Raw genomic sequence first — 20334 nt, 5'->3', positions numbered from 1 at the left:
TAATATCTGTTCGTGTATCTTCACTTCATGGATCTCATGTTCCAGTATTTATAAATTGGCATAGTTTTGGAGAAAAAGAATAAATTAGATTTAGTAGAGAGATGATTATCTGACTGTATATAAGAAGAAAATGCTCGTGGCTTGATAAATTAAACAGGAACTGAATTAAATTCTTTGTTATTGACAAATAGTTTTGTTGAGATATTTAATGGTATTAAGTTCAGATATAGTTTTATCTTGCCTGTTTTGGTCATGCTCAAACGAATTTTAGCCTTATTAATTTAAAAAAGGTTATTTTATTCACACCACTTAAAATTGTGTTTTCTTGAACAGAGAATCTGTTGGATTTTATTTCCTGAAGATTATCTGTGAACATTTTAAGTCATCAGAAGATACTAGTAGAGCTCAACTGTTCCACATTGACATGCTTTTACAAAGGAAGGAAGAATTGTTTGCAAAGGAGAAGATTGAAGAAGTCATTATAGGTCAGTAGGATTTTTGCAGATATTTTAGAAAAGTGTTAATATGCTGCATGTCCTTCTGAGATGGATATCAGAACAGTAAAAAAAATCCTTAGATCAACAGATTTTTTTTTTTCTTTTTCTCACTTACTATTTTTCCTCCCTAATATCCTTTAACTAAAATGATTCACCTAACCAGATTCCTCCTATGTGGTAAGCCAGGATGAAAACTAAACAAAAATAACAAAATATCAACAAAAATAGACTCAGCTTAAAACTCATCTGTAATGGAGAATTATGAGGTTAGAAGCCTAATTTAATGTTTCAGTTTGATCTCAGATTAGTTTGTGTACCTTCAGGCAAGTCAGTAATATCTCTGGATCTTGGTTTTTTCCAACTATATAATGAAGGTTATGAACTACATTCCTAGTTTTTTATTTCTTTTTAGCAGCAGTAGCATCCTTTTGTGATGCAATCTTATGTGAACCCTGCCCCCAATAAAACAGACTAGAGTTGTAGCTAAAGCAAAGATGTAGAGCCAAATCTCAGCATTCCATTAATCCCCCATCTCTGTAGAACCTTATACTCTGAAGAACACAGATAGTGTGAATTCTTTCTTAGAAAATTCTTACCCTAATCTGTTCTTTCAACTCTATACATTTAGAGATATTACTGGAACGATAGTCACTAATGTTAACACTGGGATTTATTCTGAGTGGTGGAAGTTTTGGTGATTTGTTGCTTTTTGTTGTTTACCAGATTGCTTGAATTTTATAAGTATGAATCATGTTTTATAAAAACAAAGGCATTGATTTTTAAAGGAAATCTTTTGACTAAATAATCTGAGTCTTTTGAACTCTAGATTCTATGAAATGTTTTTTTACTGATGACACTTTTCCTCCATATCCTCACTAAGAACCCAGTTATTTTTAGACCCAGTGTTGATAAGCTTGGTTATGTGATTTTCCAACCCTCAGCTTTTTAATGGTAGCATATTATAAAGGGAGAAAGGACCTACAAGGAAATATAAAGATATCCTGATCACAAGGGAGGGAAAAACCTTATAAATTGTATAAAACCATTTAAAATACTTTTAAAAGTATAATAATATGTAATATATAATAATTACTGAAGTCATCATTATGATATACTAACAGTATAATAAAATACAATGGCTGTTATTGTTGACCTTGAATAGTCTAAAAATAGTTAAATTGTGCTTCATAAACTAGAAAGTATGTTTAAAATAAATAAATTTTTTAAAAAAAGAAGACTAGATATATTTATGGATAATAGCTCCCCACCACTGAAGGCCGGAAGAGCCACTCTGGGAGGATCTGGCTGAGATGAAAGTGTTTCATGTTGGTTTCTCTCATTGTATCAGAGATCTAGGTGGTAAAATGGACTTTTTTCTTGGTTCATTTCCTGAGCATTTTTCTTTCTTTCTTTCTTTCTTTTAAAACATTATTCATTAAAAAAAATTATTAAAAAAAAAGAAAAACCTAATTCTTAAAACATGATTTTTAGAAAAATTAAGAACCTTAAGTGATTTAGATTTCTTAAAAATATTTTATGTTTGATGAAAGTAAAGTGCCAGGTAACTGGAAAACTTTATTATCTAGAATAACTTAATTTTCCATGATTACAGTTAGCCAAAGCTGTATTATGGTATCTAATTATACATTTATACTTTCAAAGTATTATAATATTTTAAGTACTTACAGGGCTTTTTACTTTCATTTGACTAGTTTTGACTAAGTCGTGAAACAAACTGTCTGCTGACTGGGTTGAGGGGTCAGACTCTGTTTTCTTTTTTTTTTAAATATAAACTTAATTATTTTAATTGGAGGCTAATTACTTTACAATATTGTAGTGGTTCTGCCATACACTGACATGAATCCGCCACAGGTGTACATGTGTTCTCCATCCTGAACCCCCCTCCCACCTCCCTCCCCATCCCATCCCTCTGGGTCATCCCAGTGCACCAGCCCCGAGCACCCTGTCTCATGCATCGAACCTGGACTGGTGATTCGTTTCACATATGATAATATATATGTTTCAATGCCATTCTCCCAAATCATCCCACCCTCGCCCTGTCCCACAGAGTCCAAAAGACTCTTCTATACATCTGTGTGTCTTTTGCTGAGAGGCTCTGTTTTCTAATCGAGACTTTTGTGGAAATTGATTGTGACAAAGGGGTGGAATTGAAAGGGGTATAGATTAAACTTTACTTTAGTGTGTGCTAATGTATTTGAACCCTGTAATGTCTAGACCAGAAACAATCAGACATGAGTTACAATTTAAAGTAATAGAGTTTACGTGTAAACATGGTCTTAAAGTATTTTACAAAGGCTTTAAGGTATAATTGGCCTTTTCTTGTGAACTTAAACTGATCTAGTTAGTATATAATAGTATAAACACTTCTTATTAATGATTTCTAGCATTGCTGCCTGTTCACTGATAATAACATTAAGGCCCCAGATGATGATCAAATTTGGAACATAGAAAATACATTAAAAAGAAACTGGGCTGGAAAACTATTACAGACGGATGGGCAAATTACAGTGATTCTAGCAAACTCTGATTGTATTATATAATCAATTTTGCTAGTAAATCTAAAATTGATGATGAAAACCTGTCTGAATGTGGTTGTGTTTGTAGCCATTATGTAACTGAATACAGTTATTGCTCTTTAATGTAATAGATCTTGATTCTTGTTTTTAGAGTTTGTTTTTTTTTTTTTTTTCAGGTCACCAAACAGGAAAACCACTGGCATCAGAATTAATACGCTATTTCCACAGCATTATTTGGAGACAAGCTGCCAGAAGTTATGAGGTTGGGGAATAATCTATTTTTATTCTTTATGTTCTTTCTTCACACTAACAAATAAAATAATGTGTTCACTATAAAAATCATAGAGCATCAAATACTTAATACTCTCTTTCTGCTTATATACTAGTAAATGTAATGCAGAACATTAATGGGAAGTGGACAAGAATTTATTTAAAAATGCTAAGATGTGATTCATCCACACTGGGAGTTTGTTGTTGTTCAGTCGCTAAGTCAGTGTCTGACTCCTTGCAACACCATGAACTGCAGCACACGACTTCCCTGTCCTCCACTATCTCCCAGAGTTTGTTCAAATTCAAGTCTATTGAGTCGGTTGGTGATGCTATCTAACCATCTCATCCTCTGCCACCCTCTTCTCCTTTTGCCTTCAGTCTTTCCCAGCATCAGGGTCTTTTCCAATAAGTCAGCTCTCCATGGTCTTTCAATGACTGTTAAGGGTTGATTTTCTTCAGGATTGACTGGTTTGATCTCCTTGCAGTCCAAGGGACTCTCAGAAGTCTTCTCCAGCATCACAATTCAAAAGCATCAATTCTTTGGTGCTCAGCCTTCTTTATGGTTCAACTCTCACATCCATACATGACTATGGGAAAAACCATAGCTTTGAACCATACAGACCTTTGTCAGCCAAGTAATGTCTGCTTTTTAATACGCTGTCTAAATTTGTCATACTTTTCCTTCCAAGGAGCAAGCATCTTTTAATTTCATGGCTATAGTTACTGTCTACAGTGATTTTAGAGCCCAATAAAAGAAAATCTGTCAATGTTTCCACTTTTTCCCCTTTTATTTGCCATGAAGTGATTGGACCAGATGCCATGATCTTAGTTTTTTGAATGCTGAATTTTTTTTTTCCATTTATTTTTATTAGTTGGAGGCTAATTACTTTACAACATTGCAGTGGTTTTTGTCATACATTGAAATGAATTAGCCATGGATTTACATGTATTCCCCGTCCCGGTCCCCCCTCCCACCTCCCTCTCCACCCCATCCCTCTGAGTCTTCCCAGTGCACCAGGCCCGAGCACTTGTCTCATGCACCCAACCTGGGATGGTGATCTGTTTCACCCTAGATAACATACATGTTTCGATGCTGTTCTCTTGAAACATCCCACCCTCGCCTTCTCCCACAGAGTCCACAAGTCTGTTCTATACATCTGAGTCTCTTTTTCTTTTTTTGCATATAGGGTTATTGTTACCATCTTTCTAAATTCCATATATATGTGTTAGTATACTGTAATGGTCTTTATCTTTCTGGCTTACTTTGCTCTGTATAATGGGCTCCAGTTTCACCCATCTCATTAGAACTGATTCAAATGAATTGTTTTTAATGGCTGAGTAATATTCCATGGTGTATATGTACCACAGCTTCCTCATCCATTCGTCTGCTGATGGGCATCTAGGTTGCTTCCATGTCCTTGCTATTATAAACAGTGCTGCGATGAACATTGGGGTGCATGTGTCTCTTTCGGATCTGGTTTCCTCAGTGTGTATGCCTAGAAGTGGTATTGCTGGGTCATATGGCAGATCTATTTCCAGCTTTTTAAGGAATCTCCACACTGTTTTCCATAGTGGCTGTACTAATTTGCATTCCCACCAACAGCGTAAGAGGGTTCCCTTTTCTCCACACCCTCTCCAGCATTTATTGCTTGTAGACTTTTGGATAGCAGCCATCCTGACTGGCGTGTAATGGTACCTCATTGTGGTTTTGATTTGCATTTCTCTGATAATGAGTGATGTTGAGCATCTTTTCATGTGTTTTTTTGCCATCCGTATGTCTTCCTTGGAGAAATGTCTGTTTAGTTCTTTGGCCCATTTTTTGATTGGGTCATTTATTTTTCTGGAATTGAGCTGCAAGAGTTGCTTGTATATTTTTGAGATTAATCCTTTGTCTGTTGCTTCATTTGCTATTATATTCTCCCAATCTGAGGGCTGTCTTTTCACCTCACTTATAGTTTCCTTTGTTGTGCAAAAGCTTTTAAGTTTCATTAGGTCCCATTTGTTTATTTTTGCTTTTGTTTCTAAAATTCTGGGATGTGGGTCATAGAGGATCCTGTTGTGATTTATGTCGGAGAGTGTTTTGCCTATGTTCTCCTCTAGGAGTTTTATAGTTTCTGGTCTTACATTTAGATCTTTAATCCATTTTGAGTTTATTTTTGTGTATGGTGTTAGAAAGTGTTCGAGTTTCATTCTTTTACAGGTGGTTGACCAGTTTTCCCAGCACCACTTGTTAAAGAGGTTGTCTTTTTTCCATTGTATATCCTTGCCTCCTTTGTCAAAGATAAGGTGACCATAGGTTCGTGGATTTATCTCTGGGCTTTCTATTCTGTTCCATTGATCTATATTTCTGTCTTTGTGCCAGTACCATACTGTCTTGATGACTGTGGCTTTGTAGTATAGTCTGAAGTCAGGCAGGTTGATTCTTCCAGTTCCATTCTTCTTTCTCAAGGTTACTTTGGCTATTCGAGGTTTTTTGTATTTCCATACAAATTGTGAAATTATTTGTTCTAGTTCTGTGAAAAATACCGTTGTTAGCTTGATAGGGATTGCATTGAATCTATAGATTGCTTTGGGTAGTATAGCCATTTTGACAATATTGATTCTTCCAATCCATGAACACGGTATATTTCTCCATCTGTTTGTGTCCTCTTTGATTTCTTTCATCAGTGTTTTATAGTTTTCTATGTATAGGTCTTTTGTTTCTTTAGGTAGATATACTCCTAAGTATTTTATTCTTTTTGTTGCAATGGTGAATGGTATCATTTCCTTAATTTCTCTTTCTGTTTTCTCATTGTTAGTGTATAGGAATGCAAGAGATTTCTGTGTTAATTTTATATCCTGCAACTTTACTGTATTCGTTGATTAGCTCTAGTAATTTTCTGGTAGAGTCTTTAGGGTTTTCTATGTAGAGGATCATGTCATCTGCAAACAGAGAGAGTTTCACTTCTTCTTTTCCTATCTGGATTCCTTTTACTTCTTTTTCTGCCCTGATTGCTGTGGCCAACACTTCCAAAACTATGTTGAATAGTAGTGGTGAGAGTGGGCACCCTTGTCTTGTTCCTGATTTCAGGGGAAATGCTTTCAGTTTTTCACCATTGAGGGTGATGCTTGCTGTGGGTTTGTCATATATAGCTTTTATTATGTTGAGGTATGTTCCTTCTATTCCTGCTTTCTGGAGAGTTTTAATCATAAATGGATGTTGAATTTTGTCAAAGGCTTTTTCTGCATCTATTGAGATAATCATATGGTTTTTATCTTTCAATTAGTTAATGTGTATTACATTGATTGATTTGCAGATATTAAAGAATCCTTGTGAATGCTGAATTTTAAGCCAGCTTTTTCACTCTCCTCTTTTACCTTTATCAAGAGATTCTTTAGTTCCTCTTCGCTTTCTGCCATAAGGGTGGTATCATCTGCATATCTGAGATTGTTGCTATTTCTCCCAGCAGTCTTGATTCTAGCTTGTGATTCATCCAGCCCTGCATTTCACATGATATACTCTGCATATAAGTTAAATAAACGGGGTGACAATATACAGCCTTGTCATATTCCTTTCCCAATTTTGAACCAGGCAGTTGTTCATGTCCAATTCTAACTGTTGCTTCTTGACCCACATACAGATTTCACAGGAGACAGGTAAGGTGGTCTGGTATTCCCATCTCTTTAACAATTTTCCTGTTTGTTGTGATCCACACAGGCAAAGGCTTTACATAGTCAATGAATCAGAGTAGACGTTTCTCTGGAACTCCCTTGCTTTCTCCATGCTCCAATAGATGTTAGTAATTTGATCTCTGGTTCCTCTGCCTCTTCTAAACCCAGCTTGTATATCTGGAAGTTCTTGGTTCACATACTGCTGAAGCCTAGCTTGAAGGATTTTGAGCATAACCTTGCTAGCATGTGAAATGAGGACAATTGTATCATGGTTTGAGCATTCTTTGGTGGTGCCCTTATTTAGGACTATAATGGAAACTGATCTTTTCCAGTCCTGTGGCCCCTACTGAGCTTTCCAAATTTCCTGGCATGTTGAGTGTACCACTTTAACAGCTTCATCTTTTAGGATTTTAAGTAACTCAGCTGAAATTCTGTCACTTCCATTGTGTACATATACCATATTTTCTTTATCCACATTCATCAGTAAATGACAACTTACTTTGTTTCCACACCTTGGCTTGCTGTAATGGACATTTGAGTACAAATATCTCTTTGAGATAATAATTTCATTTTCTTTCGATATATATGCAGAAATGGGATTACTGAATTGTATTGTAGTTCTATTTTTAATTTCTTGAGAAATCTGCATACTGTTTTCCATAGCAGCCATACCAGTTTACACTCCCACCAACAATATTCAAGGTTTACCTTTTCTCTACATCCTCCCTACCATTTGTTAATCTTGTCTTTCTGATGCTAGCCATTGTGACAGCTGTGAGGAGATAGCTCACTGTGATTTTGATTTGCATTTCCCTGATGGTTAGTGATGCTGAGCACCTTTTCATGTACCTATTGGCCATTTGTGTATCTTCTTTGGAAAAGCTTGCCCAGATCCTTAGCACATTTTTAATGGAGTTTTAGGGATTTTTGTTTGTTTCTGTTTGTGTTTTTATTTTTTGCTACTGAGTTGTAGAAGTTCCTTATATATTTTGGATAATTCCATATTGAATATGTCAGTCAGTTCAGATCAGTTGCCTAGTTGTGTCCCACTCGTTATGACCCCATGGACTGAGGAAGGCCAGGCTTCCCTGTCCATCATCAACTCCCAGAGCTTGCTCAAACTCATGTCCCTTGAATTGGTGATGCCATCCAACCATGTCATCCTCTGTTGTCCCCTTCTCTTCCTGCCTTCAATCTTTGCCAGCTTCAGGGTCTTTTCAAATGAGTCAGTTCTTCACATCAGGTGGTCAAAGTATTGGAGTTTCAGCTTCAGCACCAGTCCCACCAATGAATATTCAGGACTGATTTCCTTTAGAATGGACTGGTTTGATCTCCTTGCAGTCCAAGGGACTCTCAAGAATCTTGTCCAATACCACAGTTCAAAAGCATCAGTTCTTTGGTGCTCAGCTTTCTTTAAGGTCCAACACTCACATCCATACATGACTACTGAAAAACCAAAGCTTTCACTAGACGGACCTTTGTTGGCAAAGTAATGTCTCTGCTCTTTAATATGCTGTCTAGGTTGGTCATAGCTTTTCTTTCAAAGAGTAAGTATCCTTCCATTTCATGGCTGCAGTCACCATCTGCAGTGATTTTGGAGCCGAAGAAAATGAAGTCTCTTACTGTTTCCATTGTTTTCCCATCTATTTGCCATGAAGTGATGGGACCAGATGCCACAATCTTAGTTTATTGAATGTTGAGTTTTAAGCCGGCTTTTTCACTCTCCTCTTTCACTTCATCCAGAGGCTCTTTAGTTCCTCTTCACTTTCTGCCATAAGGGTGGTGTCATCTGCGTTTCTGAGGTTATTGGTATTTCTCCTTGCAGTCTTGATTCCAGCTTGTGCTTCATCCAGCCCTGAATTTCTGACGATGTACTCTGCATATAAGTTAAATAAGCAGGGTGACAATATACAGCCTTGACATACTCCTTTCCCATTTTGGAACCAGTCTGTTGTTCCATGTCTGGTTCTAACTGTTGCTTCTTGACCTGCATACAGATTTCTCAGGAGGCAAGTAACGTGGTCTGGTATTCCAATCTCTTTAAATAAGAGTTTTCCACATTTTGTTGTGATCCACACAGTCAAAGAATTTGGCATAGTCAATAAAGCAGAAGTAGATGTTTCTCTGTAACTCTCTTGCTTCTTCTGTGATCCAACAGATGTGGGCAATTTGATCTCTGGTTCCTCTGCCTTTTCTAAATCCAGCTTGAACATCTGGAAATTGTTGGTTCATGTATTGTTGAAGCCTCGCTTGGAGAATTTTGAGCATTACTTTGCTAGCCTGTGAGATGGTACAATTGTACAGTAGTTTGAACATTCTTTGACATTCGCTTTCTTTGGGATTGGAATGGAAACTGACCTTTTCCAGTCCTGTGGCCACTGCTGAGTTTTCCAAATTTGCTGGCATATTGGGTTCCGCAATTCCACAGCATCATCTTTTCAGATTTGAAGTAGCTCAGCTGGAATTCCATCACCTCCACTAGCTTTATTCATAGTGATGCTTCCTAAGGCTCACTTGACCTCGCACTCCAGGATGTCTGACTCTAGGTGAGTGATCACACCATCGTGATTATCTGGATCATTAAGATCTTTTTTGTATAGTTCTTCTGTGTATTCTTGCCACCTCTTATTATCTTCTGCTTCTGTTAGGTCCATACCATTTCTGTCATTTATTGTGCCCATCTTTGTGTGAAATGTTCCCTTGGTATGTCTGATTTTCTTGAAGAGATCTTTAGTGTTTCCCATTCTGTTGTTTTCGTCTATTTCTTTGCATTGATCATTGAAGAAGACTTTCTTATCTATCCTTGCTATTCTTTGAAACTCTTATTCAGATGAGTTTCTCTTTCCTTTTCTCCTTTCCCTTTAGTGTCCCTTCTTTTATCAGGTATTTATAAGTCTTCCTCAGACAACCATTTTGCCTTTTTGCATTACTTTTTTTGGGGTATGATCTTGATCCCTGCCTCCTGTATAGTGTCACGAACCTCCATCCATTGTTCTTCAGGCACTCTGTCTATGAGATCTGATCCCTTGAATCTATTTGTGACTTCCACTGTATAACCATAAGGGATTTTATTTAGGTCATACCTGAATGGCCTAGTCGTTTTCCCTACTTTCTTCAATTTAAGTCTGAATTTTTCAATAAGGAGTTCATGATCTGAGCCACAGTCACCACTCAGTCTTATTTTTGGTAACTATATAGAGCTTTTCCATCTTTGGCTGCAAAAAATATAATCAATCTGATTTTAATATTGACCATTTGATGAAGTCCATGTGTAGAGTATTCTCTTGAGTTGTTGAAAGAGGGTGTTTGCTATGACCAGTGCATTCTCTTGGCAAAACTCTGTTAGCCTTTGCCCTGCTTCATTTTGTACTCCAAGGCCAAATTTGCCTGTTACTCCAAGTATCTTTTGACTTCTTACTTTTGCCTTCCGGTCCCCTATGATGAAATGGACATCTTTTTGAGGGGTTAGTTCTAGAAGGTCTTGTGGGTCTTTATAGAACCATTCAACTTCAGTTTCTTTGGCATTACTGGTCGGGACATAGACTTGGATTACTGTGATACCGAATGGTTTGCCTTGCAGATGAACAGTGATCATTTTGTCGTTTTTGAGATTGCACCCAAGTACTGCATTTTGGGCTCTTGTTGACTATGATGGCTACTCCATTTCCTCAAAGGGATTCTTGCCCACAGTAGTAGATATAATGGTCATCTGAATCAAATTCGCCCATTCCAGTCCATTTTAGTTCACTGATTCCTAAAATGTCACTGTTCACTCTTGCCATTACCTGCTTGACTATGTCCAATTTACCTTGACTCGTGGACCTAGCCTTCCAGGTTCCTATGCAATATTGTTCTTTACAGCATTGGAATTTACTCCCATCACCAGTCATATCCGCAACTGGGTATTGTTTTCACTTTTTCTCTGTCTCTTCATTCTTTCTAGAGTTATTTCTCCACTCTTCTCCGGTAGCATACTGGGCACCAACCGACCTGGGGAGTTCCTCTTTCTGTGTCCTATGTTTTTGCCTTTTCATACTGTTCATGGGGTTCCTAAGGCAAAAATACTGAAGTGGTTTGCCATTCCCTTCTCCAGTGGACCACAGTTTGTCAGAACTCTCCACCATGACCCGTCCATCTTGAGTGACTCTACATGGTATGGCTCATAGTTTTATTGAGTTAGACAAGGCTGTGCTCCATGTGATCAGTTTGATTAATTTTCTGTGATTGTGGTTTTCATTCTGTCTGACCTCGGACAGGTAAGGATAAGAGGCTTATGGCAGCTTCCTGTTGGGAGATACTAACTGTGGGGTAAACTGGGTCTTGTTCTGATGGGTCATATTCTGATTGAATATGTAGTTTGCATGTATTTTCTCTAATTTCATATATTGCCTTTTAATTTTGTTGATGTGAGGGAAGAAGAGAGAATATTGATTGCCACTATGACATATTCATCAAGGCTGGTAATAAAATGCACTTAGCATCCAACTAAAGATGTGTTTTAGTTGACTAAAAATTTAAGCATTACCATTTTTTGTTTCTAGAGATGACTTGGACCAATTATGATCAGATGTAGAGATATCTCTGTAATTTTGTTATTTCTTTTTAAACTTCAGGTACAAAATTTTGATGATGCCCTGCACTGGTACGGTTATTCTCTGAGATTTTATGCAGCTGATCAATCTGATCTGGACTTGGCCAAGCTACAGAGGAACATGGCTTCTTGTTACCTGCATTTGGGACAATTTGATAAGGTCTTTTGATTTATGCTTTTTTCGAAGATAGCATTTGTTACAGGCAGTGGCAGAGAGATAATTACAATGTGATATCTTGACTGTTAGGTTAGGATATCTGAGAGTTTCTTCATACAGGACAAAGCCAAATTGGTAGTTTCCTGACACACACACTATGAACATTAATAAGTAGAACTTCCGAATAGGAGAAAGAATTTATAGACTGCTTACTGTTTATTTTTAACACTCTGTTCTGAAAGGTAGTGTATCATTGGAATTCATGAACAAGGTTATCTGCTACTAACCATCTGCAGTATTGTCCTTTGAAGCAGAATAAATTTTAAGGTAAACACTTTTTTGGTGAAGCATTCAGTTTGAACAGGTATTTGGATGAAATATCATTCTTTTACTTACTGGGTTAGCTCTTGCCTTTCTACAACTCTTTAAAAAGTTCAGCATTTGATTTCTTATCAGGACAAAATTCTAGAAGGTAAAATAGATAAAACTCATTTGAGGATAGAGCCATTCGTACTTCCCAAAGCAATTGGGACATTTCTTCCTTTGCTTATCATAATAGTATGCACATGATGGGAAGGGAGTATATTGCCTTGTCGTAGCACAAAGAAATGGGATGGACAAGTATGAAGGTTTTGGTTGCTTTTTAAGTTTTAATGACAAATTTAGGGGAAAATATGTGATTAAAGATGGTAATTCTAGACATTTTCTTTGAAGATTTACTTTGAAGGATTATTTCTCTGAATGAATACTCAAGATTTTCTTTCACAAGAGTATTTACCATTTAGTATTTAGTATTTAGCATTTAGTATTACCATTTAGTTTCACAGTCCTGAAAGAGAAGTTGAAAGTTTATTTACCTCATTGTATTTCTACACAGGCTAACATTTAATTGTTTCAGAAAGATAGTTGACTACTATTTATTTAAAGACCTGAAAAGATGTCACATAGATTTTGTTACCTAATTAATTATATTTCTGCTCAGAATACCATTAACTATTTCAGAAAGATAATTTCCCACTGCTTACTTAAAGACATATAAAGAAGAGAATCACAAAGCTTTTGTGACTTCTATGATTTGTGTTAATCTGGCAGATTGAGAAGTACTGAGACCTAGAGCTGGGAGATGAATACATCTGCAGGCCAAGGAGGTATATCTTATCAGCTCATCAAGATGGAAAGAATATAGTATGAGATACTGTAATAGTCTCTGAAGTTACAGAGATGAACAAGTTGCCTTCAACTCAGTAAAGCAGTTGGCATCAGGGTATCCTAATGAGCAAATCAGAAGATTATGGCAGTGGGGAAAGTTTAAGTTGGAAAGATTCCATAAGTCAGGCACATAGGTGGTTGGTATCACATAAGCTCATCAGTCAGGGAACAGGTCTTCAGTCACTGAGATTTGGACTCAGATGCAGGGCTAAAATCTTTACATCACTGGGCGTATGTGTAGATATATTGAAAAAAGCAAGGTCACGCTCCAAACCTCAAGTGACTGGGGTTCGTGGCTCTAAAGAGTGGAGCTCAGGCATGGGGAGCCAGACTGCAATTACCTAGAAGAGAATACAAAGTGAATAGATAAGAGTTTTCTAAGACTTGAAGCAATGCTTCTTAAATTTCCTTTGTGTTAGCTTTGGATCTAGAGCCTAGTGTAGGACTGAGCCTATAATTGGGAGTTCAAATGGTATTAGTAGTGAGGATGGGAAGAATAAGACAGCAGGAAACCAGGTGGGTTCTAATATGTATACTCAGTTTGTCATTATATCATTTAAGACCAGATTGCCTACTTGATTACTGTTAGTATATTTCTCCATTTTATTTTTCTAGTCTTAAACTTACCAGATACCGATTTAATACCCTCCATATGTAAGAATAGTCTACTGTGCACTAAGAGAGATAGAAAGGTGAAGAAAATCACACAGTTCGTCATATTTTACTATTTTGCTATTCCCACCTAGCCTGGTTAATTTTATTATGTGATTTTTTTCACTCCTTCCCTTGATCTATTTGAGCATTGTTCAGAAATTTTACAAAACTATGTTTATTGAATCAGATAAAATTTCTTAGTTTTCACATGCTAAGTCACTTCAGTTATGTTCTACTCTTTGCGACACTATCGACTGTAGCCTACCAAGCTCCTCTGTCCATGGGATTTTCCAGGCAAGAATACTGGAGTGGGTTGCCATCTCCACCTCCAGGAAATATTCCTGACCCAGGAATCAAACCCATGTCTCCTGCATTACAGACAGATTCTTTACCGTGAGGCACGGGGAAGCCCTATACCTATCTTAGCTCCCTATTAAATTGATACCTCCTCTAAGATAGGACCATATCTTTATTTTGTCTGATATCTAGCATAGAGCCTATTGCTTAGTAAACACTCATTATATAAAAAAAATAGTCATAGAAAGTCCATAAATGGTTGTCAGTTTCCCTGATGTAGGAATTCTATTTGTTCATGCTATTTCTGTCCTTCCTATTGTGGATAATTGGAAATTAAAAGTAACCAAATATGTGAGTGTCTTTGATTATCAGAAGTGAATGAGATTATGTTATTTAAAAAATCATCCCATTATTCCTTTCTCTAGCTCAGTTCCTTTCTTTTAACATGAAACATTGATCATAAGTCAATTTGAATAGGTTAAAGAGGTTGGAGAGTCTATTTTCTGAACTCTTAGTAGGTTATGTTACAGATTCATCAATTCATGCATTTGGTGACATCACTCTGAGATAACAATGCTAAATTTAGGTAGTTTATTTTATTTTCTAACTTGTAGAAATGTAAATTTTTAATCACCATTATCTATTCAGTATCTCCAGTACATTTTTTGAGGCAATATTAAACTCTGCAGTTTCATAGACATCAACTCTGCCTTCTGGAAACTTGTAGCACCTTAAGTCCAATACCCTAATTTTATTATTTTCGAAGATGTTAAAGTGTTTGGCTTGTAAAAGTCATAGACTTGAACGGACAGACTTTGTATGGGAGAAATGAGCTTGGGTTACAAGTATACGAGCAATTTATTACAACTTGATATAATGGAATTTACTGCAAATCATAATAAAACTTTAATATTTGTTAAGAGAGGGATAATGGAGTCTTGGTGATAGTTTATAAGTTAATAGTAATACACAATTGAGTGCTCTTTAACTCAGTACAGAAATTCCATCCTCAGCTTGTATCTGCAGTTTAGATATATGAATGTCATTGTATCACTATAGATTGATAAAACTAAAGCATAATCTCAAAGCACAGTATGGTCATAAGACTTACAACAGCCCCAAGATGAGACTATTTATAGAATATTTATAAGACCTAAAGTGCAAACAACCATGTCTCATATGCTGGTTTTATATTGATTCTGTTTGCTATATGAAATACCAAAAATCATGCCTTTCCATTATAAGAGTGAAAATGAGCTTGTGATCGACAGAAATAAAGGAGTAACATTCACTAGATGGCACTGTGGCCTCTGTTTGTACAATAATAACTTGTCAGTGATTTTGAAGCAATTTTGTGATTCTTTGGCAGGTATAGCTTTCCCCACAAATGTTTCTGTATGGATGTAAAAGAAAGTTAACACTTAAATAACCCTGAGGTGAAGATTGATGTTGACTCATTCTCGGTACAGCCATAATGTAAAAACACTATAATTTAGGTTTTAAGTCAACAAATATTTATTGAAAACCTGATCTATGCCTGGTGGGCTTCCCAGGTGGTGCAGTGGTAAAGAATTTACCTGCCAATGTAGAAGATGCAAGAGACCCAAGTTCAGTCCCAGAATTCGGTAGATCCCCTGGAATAGGAAATGGCAACCTACTCCATTCATGCCTGGATAATCCCATAAACGAGGAGCCTGGTGGGCTACAGTACATAGGGTCACAAAGAGTCAGACACTACTGAGTGACTGACTGAGCACACACACACACACACACACATAATTATGCCTTGTACAAAGAATGTTCAAGTACTGCACAGTTGCACTCATTTCACATGCTAGCAAGGTTATGCTTGACATCCTTCAAGCTAGTTTTCAACAGTATGTGAATGGAGATCTTCCAGATGTACAAACTGGAGTTAGAAAAGGCAGAGGAATCAGAGATCAAATTGCCAACATCCATAGGATCATAGTAAAAGCAAGGGAATTCCAGAAAAACATGGACTTCTTCATTGACTACCCTAAGCCTTTGACTGTGTGGATCACAACAAACTGGAACATTCTTAAAGAGATGAGAATACCAGACTACCTTACCTGCTTTCAGAGAAACCTATATGCAGATCAGTAAACAGCTGTTAGAACTGTATTAGAACTGGACATGGAACAACAGACTCATTCAAAATTGGGAGTGGAGTGTGTCAAGGCTGTATATTGTCACCCTGTTTATTTAACGTATATGCAGAGTACATCATGTGAAATGCCAGGCTGGATAAAGCTCAAGATGGGATCAAGATTGCCAGGAGAAATGTAATAATCTCAGATATGCTGATTACACCACTCTAATGGCAGAAAGTGAAGAGGAACTAAAGAATCTCTTGATGAAGTTGAAAGAGGAAAGTGAAAAAGCAGTGTTAAAACTCAGTGTTTCAAAAACTAAGGTCACAGCATTTGGTCCCATCACCTCATGGCAAATAGATGAAGAAACAGTGACAGAATTTATTTTCTTGGGCTACAAAATCACTGCAGATGGTGAGTGCAGTCATGAAATCAAAAGATGCTTGCTCCTTGGAAGAAAAGCTATGACAAACTTAGCGTATTAAAAAGCAGAGAAATCACTTGACTGACAAAGGTCCGTATAGTCAAAGCTATGGTTTTTCCAGTAGTCATATACAGACATAGAGTTGGACCATAGAGAAGGCTGAGTGCCAAAGAACTTACGCTTTTGAATTGTGGTGCTGGAGAAGACTCTTGAGAGTCCCTTGGAAAGCAAGAACAAACTGTTCACTTCTAAAGGAAATCAACCCTGAGTATTCATTGGAAGGACTGATACTGAAGCTGAAGCTCCAATCCTTTGGCCACCTGATGCGAAGAGCCAAGTTATTGGAAAAGACCCTGATGCGAGGAAAGATTGAGGGCAAGAGGAGAAGGGGGCAACAGAGGATGAGATGGTTGGATGGCATCACTGACTCAAAAGACATGAGTTTTGAGCAAGTTCCAAGAGGTGGTGAAGTACAGGGAGGCCTGGCGTGCTGCAGTCCATTGGGTCACAAAGAGTCAGACATGACTGAGTGACTGAACAACAGCAGCTATAGGATAAATAAAGGACATGATAATAAAGGATAAATAAATAAAGGACATGATCCTTTCTATAGATAAACTTAAAATACTATTGTGAAAATGATATTTATGCACATGAAATAATTAGAATGTAAAAAGTATTCAATTGAATATCAAATTGTGATACATACCATATGGATTTAAATTAATAATATGTAAATGAAGATCTTTTGTGATTATTGATTGAATGTACATATGACCTAAAGTTGAAAAGAGTAACTAATGCATTAGATGACAGAGTCTGATCTGAAGGCATCTCAATAGGTGAAATGATGAGCCCATTCTAACAAGATGAAGACAAACAGGGAACAACAATACATCCTGTACTTGAATAAAAGAACAGAATAAATGAAATGTGGCTTAGCAGCAGCACATGTAAAACATTTGGGGTTGTTCAGTTCAGTCACTCAGTCGTGTCCGACTCTTTGCGACCCCATGAACCGCAGCATGCCAGGCCTCCCTGTCCATCACCAACTCCCGGAGTCCACCCAGACCCATGTCCGTTGAGTCAGTGATGCCATTCAACCATCTCATCCTATGTCGTCCCCTTCTCCTCCTGCCCTCAATCTTGCCCAGCATCAGGGTCTTTTCAAATGAGTCAGCTCTTCGCATCAGGTGGCCAAACTATTGGAGTTTCAGCTTCAACATCATTCCAACCAATGAACACCCAGGACTGATCTCCTTTAGGATGGATGGGTTTGATCTCCTTGCAGTCCAAGGGACTTCTCAAGAGTCTTGAAGCACAGTTCAAAAGCATCAATTCTTCAGCGCTCAGTTTTAAGGTCCAACTCTCACATCCATACATGACTACTGGAAAAACCATAGCCTTGACTAGACGGACCTTTGTTGACAAAGTAATGTCTCTGCTTTTTAATATGCTACCTAGTTTGGTCATAACTTTCCTTCCAAGGAGTCAGCGTCTTTTACTTTCATGGCTGTAATCACCATCTGCAGTGATTTTGGAGCCCCCCAAAATAAAGTCTGTCACTGTTTCCACTGTTTCCCCATCTATTTGCCATGAAGTGATGGGACCAGATGCCATGATCTTAGTTTTCTGAATGCTGAGTTTTAAGCCAACGTTTTTTTTTCCAATTATTTTTATTAGTTGGAGGCTAATTACTTTACAATATTGTAGTGGTTTTTGAATCAGTCATGGATTTACATGTATTCCCCATCCCGATCCCCCCTCCCACCTCCCTCTCCACCCGATTCCTCTGGGTCTTCCCAGTGCACCAGGCCTGAGCACTTGTCTCATGCATCCAGCCTGGGTTGGTGATCTGTTTCACCATAGATAATATACATGTTTCAGTGCTGTTCTCTCGAAACATCCCACCCTCGCCTTCTCCCACAGAGTCCAAAATTCTGTTCTATACATCTGTGTCTCTTTTTCTGTTTTGCATATAGGTTTATTGTTACCATCTTTCTAAATTCCATATATATGCATTAGTATACTGTATTGGTCTTTATCTTTCTGGCTTACTTCACTCTGTATGATGGGCTCCAGTTTCATCCATCTCATTAGAACTGATTCAAATAAATTCTTTTTAATGGCTGAGTAATATTCCATGGTGTATATGTACCACAGCTTCCTTATCCATTCGTCTGCTGATGGGCATCTAGGTTGCTTCCATGTCCTGGCTATTATAAACAGTGCTGCGATGAACATTGGGGTGCACGTGTCTCTTTCAGATCTGGTTTCCTCAGTGTGTATGCCCATAAGTGGGATTGCTGGGTCATATGGCAGTTCTATTTCCAGTTTTTTAAGGAATCTCCACACTGTTCTCCATAGCGGCTGTACTAGTTTGCATTCCCACCAACAGTGTAAGAGGGTTCCCTTTTCTCCACACCCTCTCCAGCATTTATTGCTTGTAGACTTTTGGATAGCAGCCATCCTGACTGGCGTGTAATGGTACCTCATTGTGGTTTTGATTTACATTTCTCTGATAATGAGTGATGTTGAGCATCTTTTCATGTGTTTGTTAGCCATCTGTATGTCTTCTTTGGAGAAATGTCTGTTTAGTTCGTTGGCCCATTTTTTGATTGGGTCATTTATTTTTCTGGAATTGAGCTGCAGGAGTTGTTTGTATATTTTTGAGATTAATCCTTTGTCTGTTGCTTCATTTGCTATTATTTTCTCCCAATCTGAGGGCTCTCTTTTCACCTTGCTTATAGTTTCCTTTTAAAAATATAGAATGCTTCACGAATTTGCGTGTCATCCTTGCGCAGGGGCCATGCTAATCTTTTCTGTATCATTCCAATTTTTAGTATATGTGCTGCCGAAGCGGGCACTTAAGCCAACTTTTTCACTCTCCTCTTTCACCTTCATCAAGAGGCTCTTTAGTTCTTCTTCACTTTCTGCCATAAGGGTGGTGTCATCTGCATATCTGAGGTTATTTGATGTTTCTCCCAGCAATCTTGATTCCAGCTTGTGCTTCATCCTGCCCAGAGTTTTTCATGATGTACTCTGTATATAATTTAAATAAGCAGGATGACAATATCCAGCCTTGATATACTCCTTTCCCTATTTGGAGCCAGTCTGTTTTTCCATGTCCTGTTCTAACTGTTGCTTCCTGACCTGCATACAGATTTCTTAGGAGGCAGGTAACGTGGTCTGGTATTCCCATCTCTTTAAGAATTTTCCAGAGTTTGTTGTGGCCCACACGGTCAAAGGCTTTGGCATAGTCAACAGAGCAGAAGTAGATGTTTTTCTGTAACTCTCTTGCTTTTTTGATGATTCAACAGATGTTGGCAGTTTGATCTCTGGTTCCTCTGCCTTTTCTAAAACCAGCTTGAACATCTGGAAGTTCATGGTTCACATACTGTTGAAGCCTGGTTTGGAGAATTTTGAGCATTACTTTACTAGCATGTGAGATGAGTGCAGTTGTATGGTAGTTTGAGCATTCTTTGGCATTGCCTTTCTTAGGGATTGGAATGAAAACTGACCTTTTCCAGTCCTGTGGCCACTGCTGAGTTTTCCCAATTTGCTGGCATATTGAGTGCAGCACTTTCACAGCATCATCTTTTAGGATTTGAAGTAACTTAACTGGAATTCCCTCACCTCCACTCGCTTTGTTCATAGTGATGCTTCCTAAGGCCCACTTGACTTTGCATTCCAGGATGTCTGGCTCTAGATGGCTGATCACAACATCATGATTATCTGGGTCTCGAAGATCTTTCTTGTACATTTCTTCTGTGTATTCTTGCCACCTTTTCTTAATATCTTCTGCTTCTGTTAGATCCATACCATTTCTGTCCTTTATTGAGCCCATCTTTGCGTGAATTGTTCCCTTGGTATCTGATTTTCTTGAAGAGATCTCTAGTCTTTCCTATTCTATTGTTTTCCTCTATTTATTTGCAC

At 37.6% G+C, this 20334-nt stretch overlaps 1 protein-coding gene and 1 non-coding gene across 3 annotated transcripts in view; one reads left to right on the top strand and one right to left on the bottom strand.

The window, feature by feature from the left end:
• The window catches only part of TEX11 (testis expressed 11), a 256192-nt gene that overhangs the window by 142601 nt on the left and 93257 nt on the right, over window positions 1-20334 (top strand). For both annotated transcript variants that reach the window (XM_020882990.2, XM_020882995.2), the window contains exons 14-16: window positions 334-485; window positions 3211-3296; window positions 11569-11706. In XM_020882990.2, coding sequence (XP_020738649.1) covers window positions 334-485; window positions 3211-3296; window positions 11569-11706 — 376 coding nt within the window. The remainder of the gene's footprint in view (window positions 1-333; window positions 486-3210; window positions 3297-11568; window positions 11707-20334) is intronic.
• LOC139033225 (U6 spliceosomal RNA) lies at window positions 19158-19265 on the bottom strand. Its single transcript, XR_011485848.1, has one exon. It is a non-coding gene; the product is annotated as a U6 spliceosomal RNA (small nuclear RNA).

This window comes from Odocoileus virginianus, chromosome X, assembly GCF_023699985.2.
Source record: "Odocoileus virginianus isolate 20LAN1187 ecotype Illinois chromosome X, Ovbor_1.2, whole genome shotgun sequence".
NCBI classification, from domain to species: Eukaryota; Metazoa; Chordata; class Mammalia; order Artiodactyla; family Cervidae; genus Odocoileus; species Odocoileus virginianus.
Note: the sequence above shows the minus strand (reverse complement) of the source record. Positions and strands in the feature narration are given on the sequence as shown.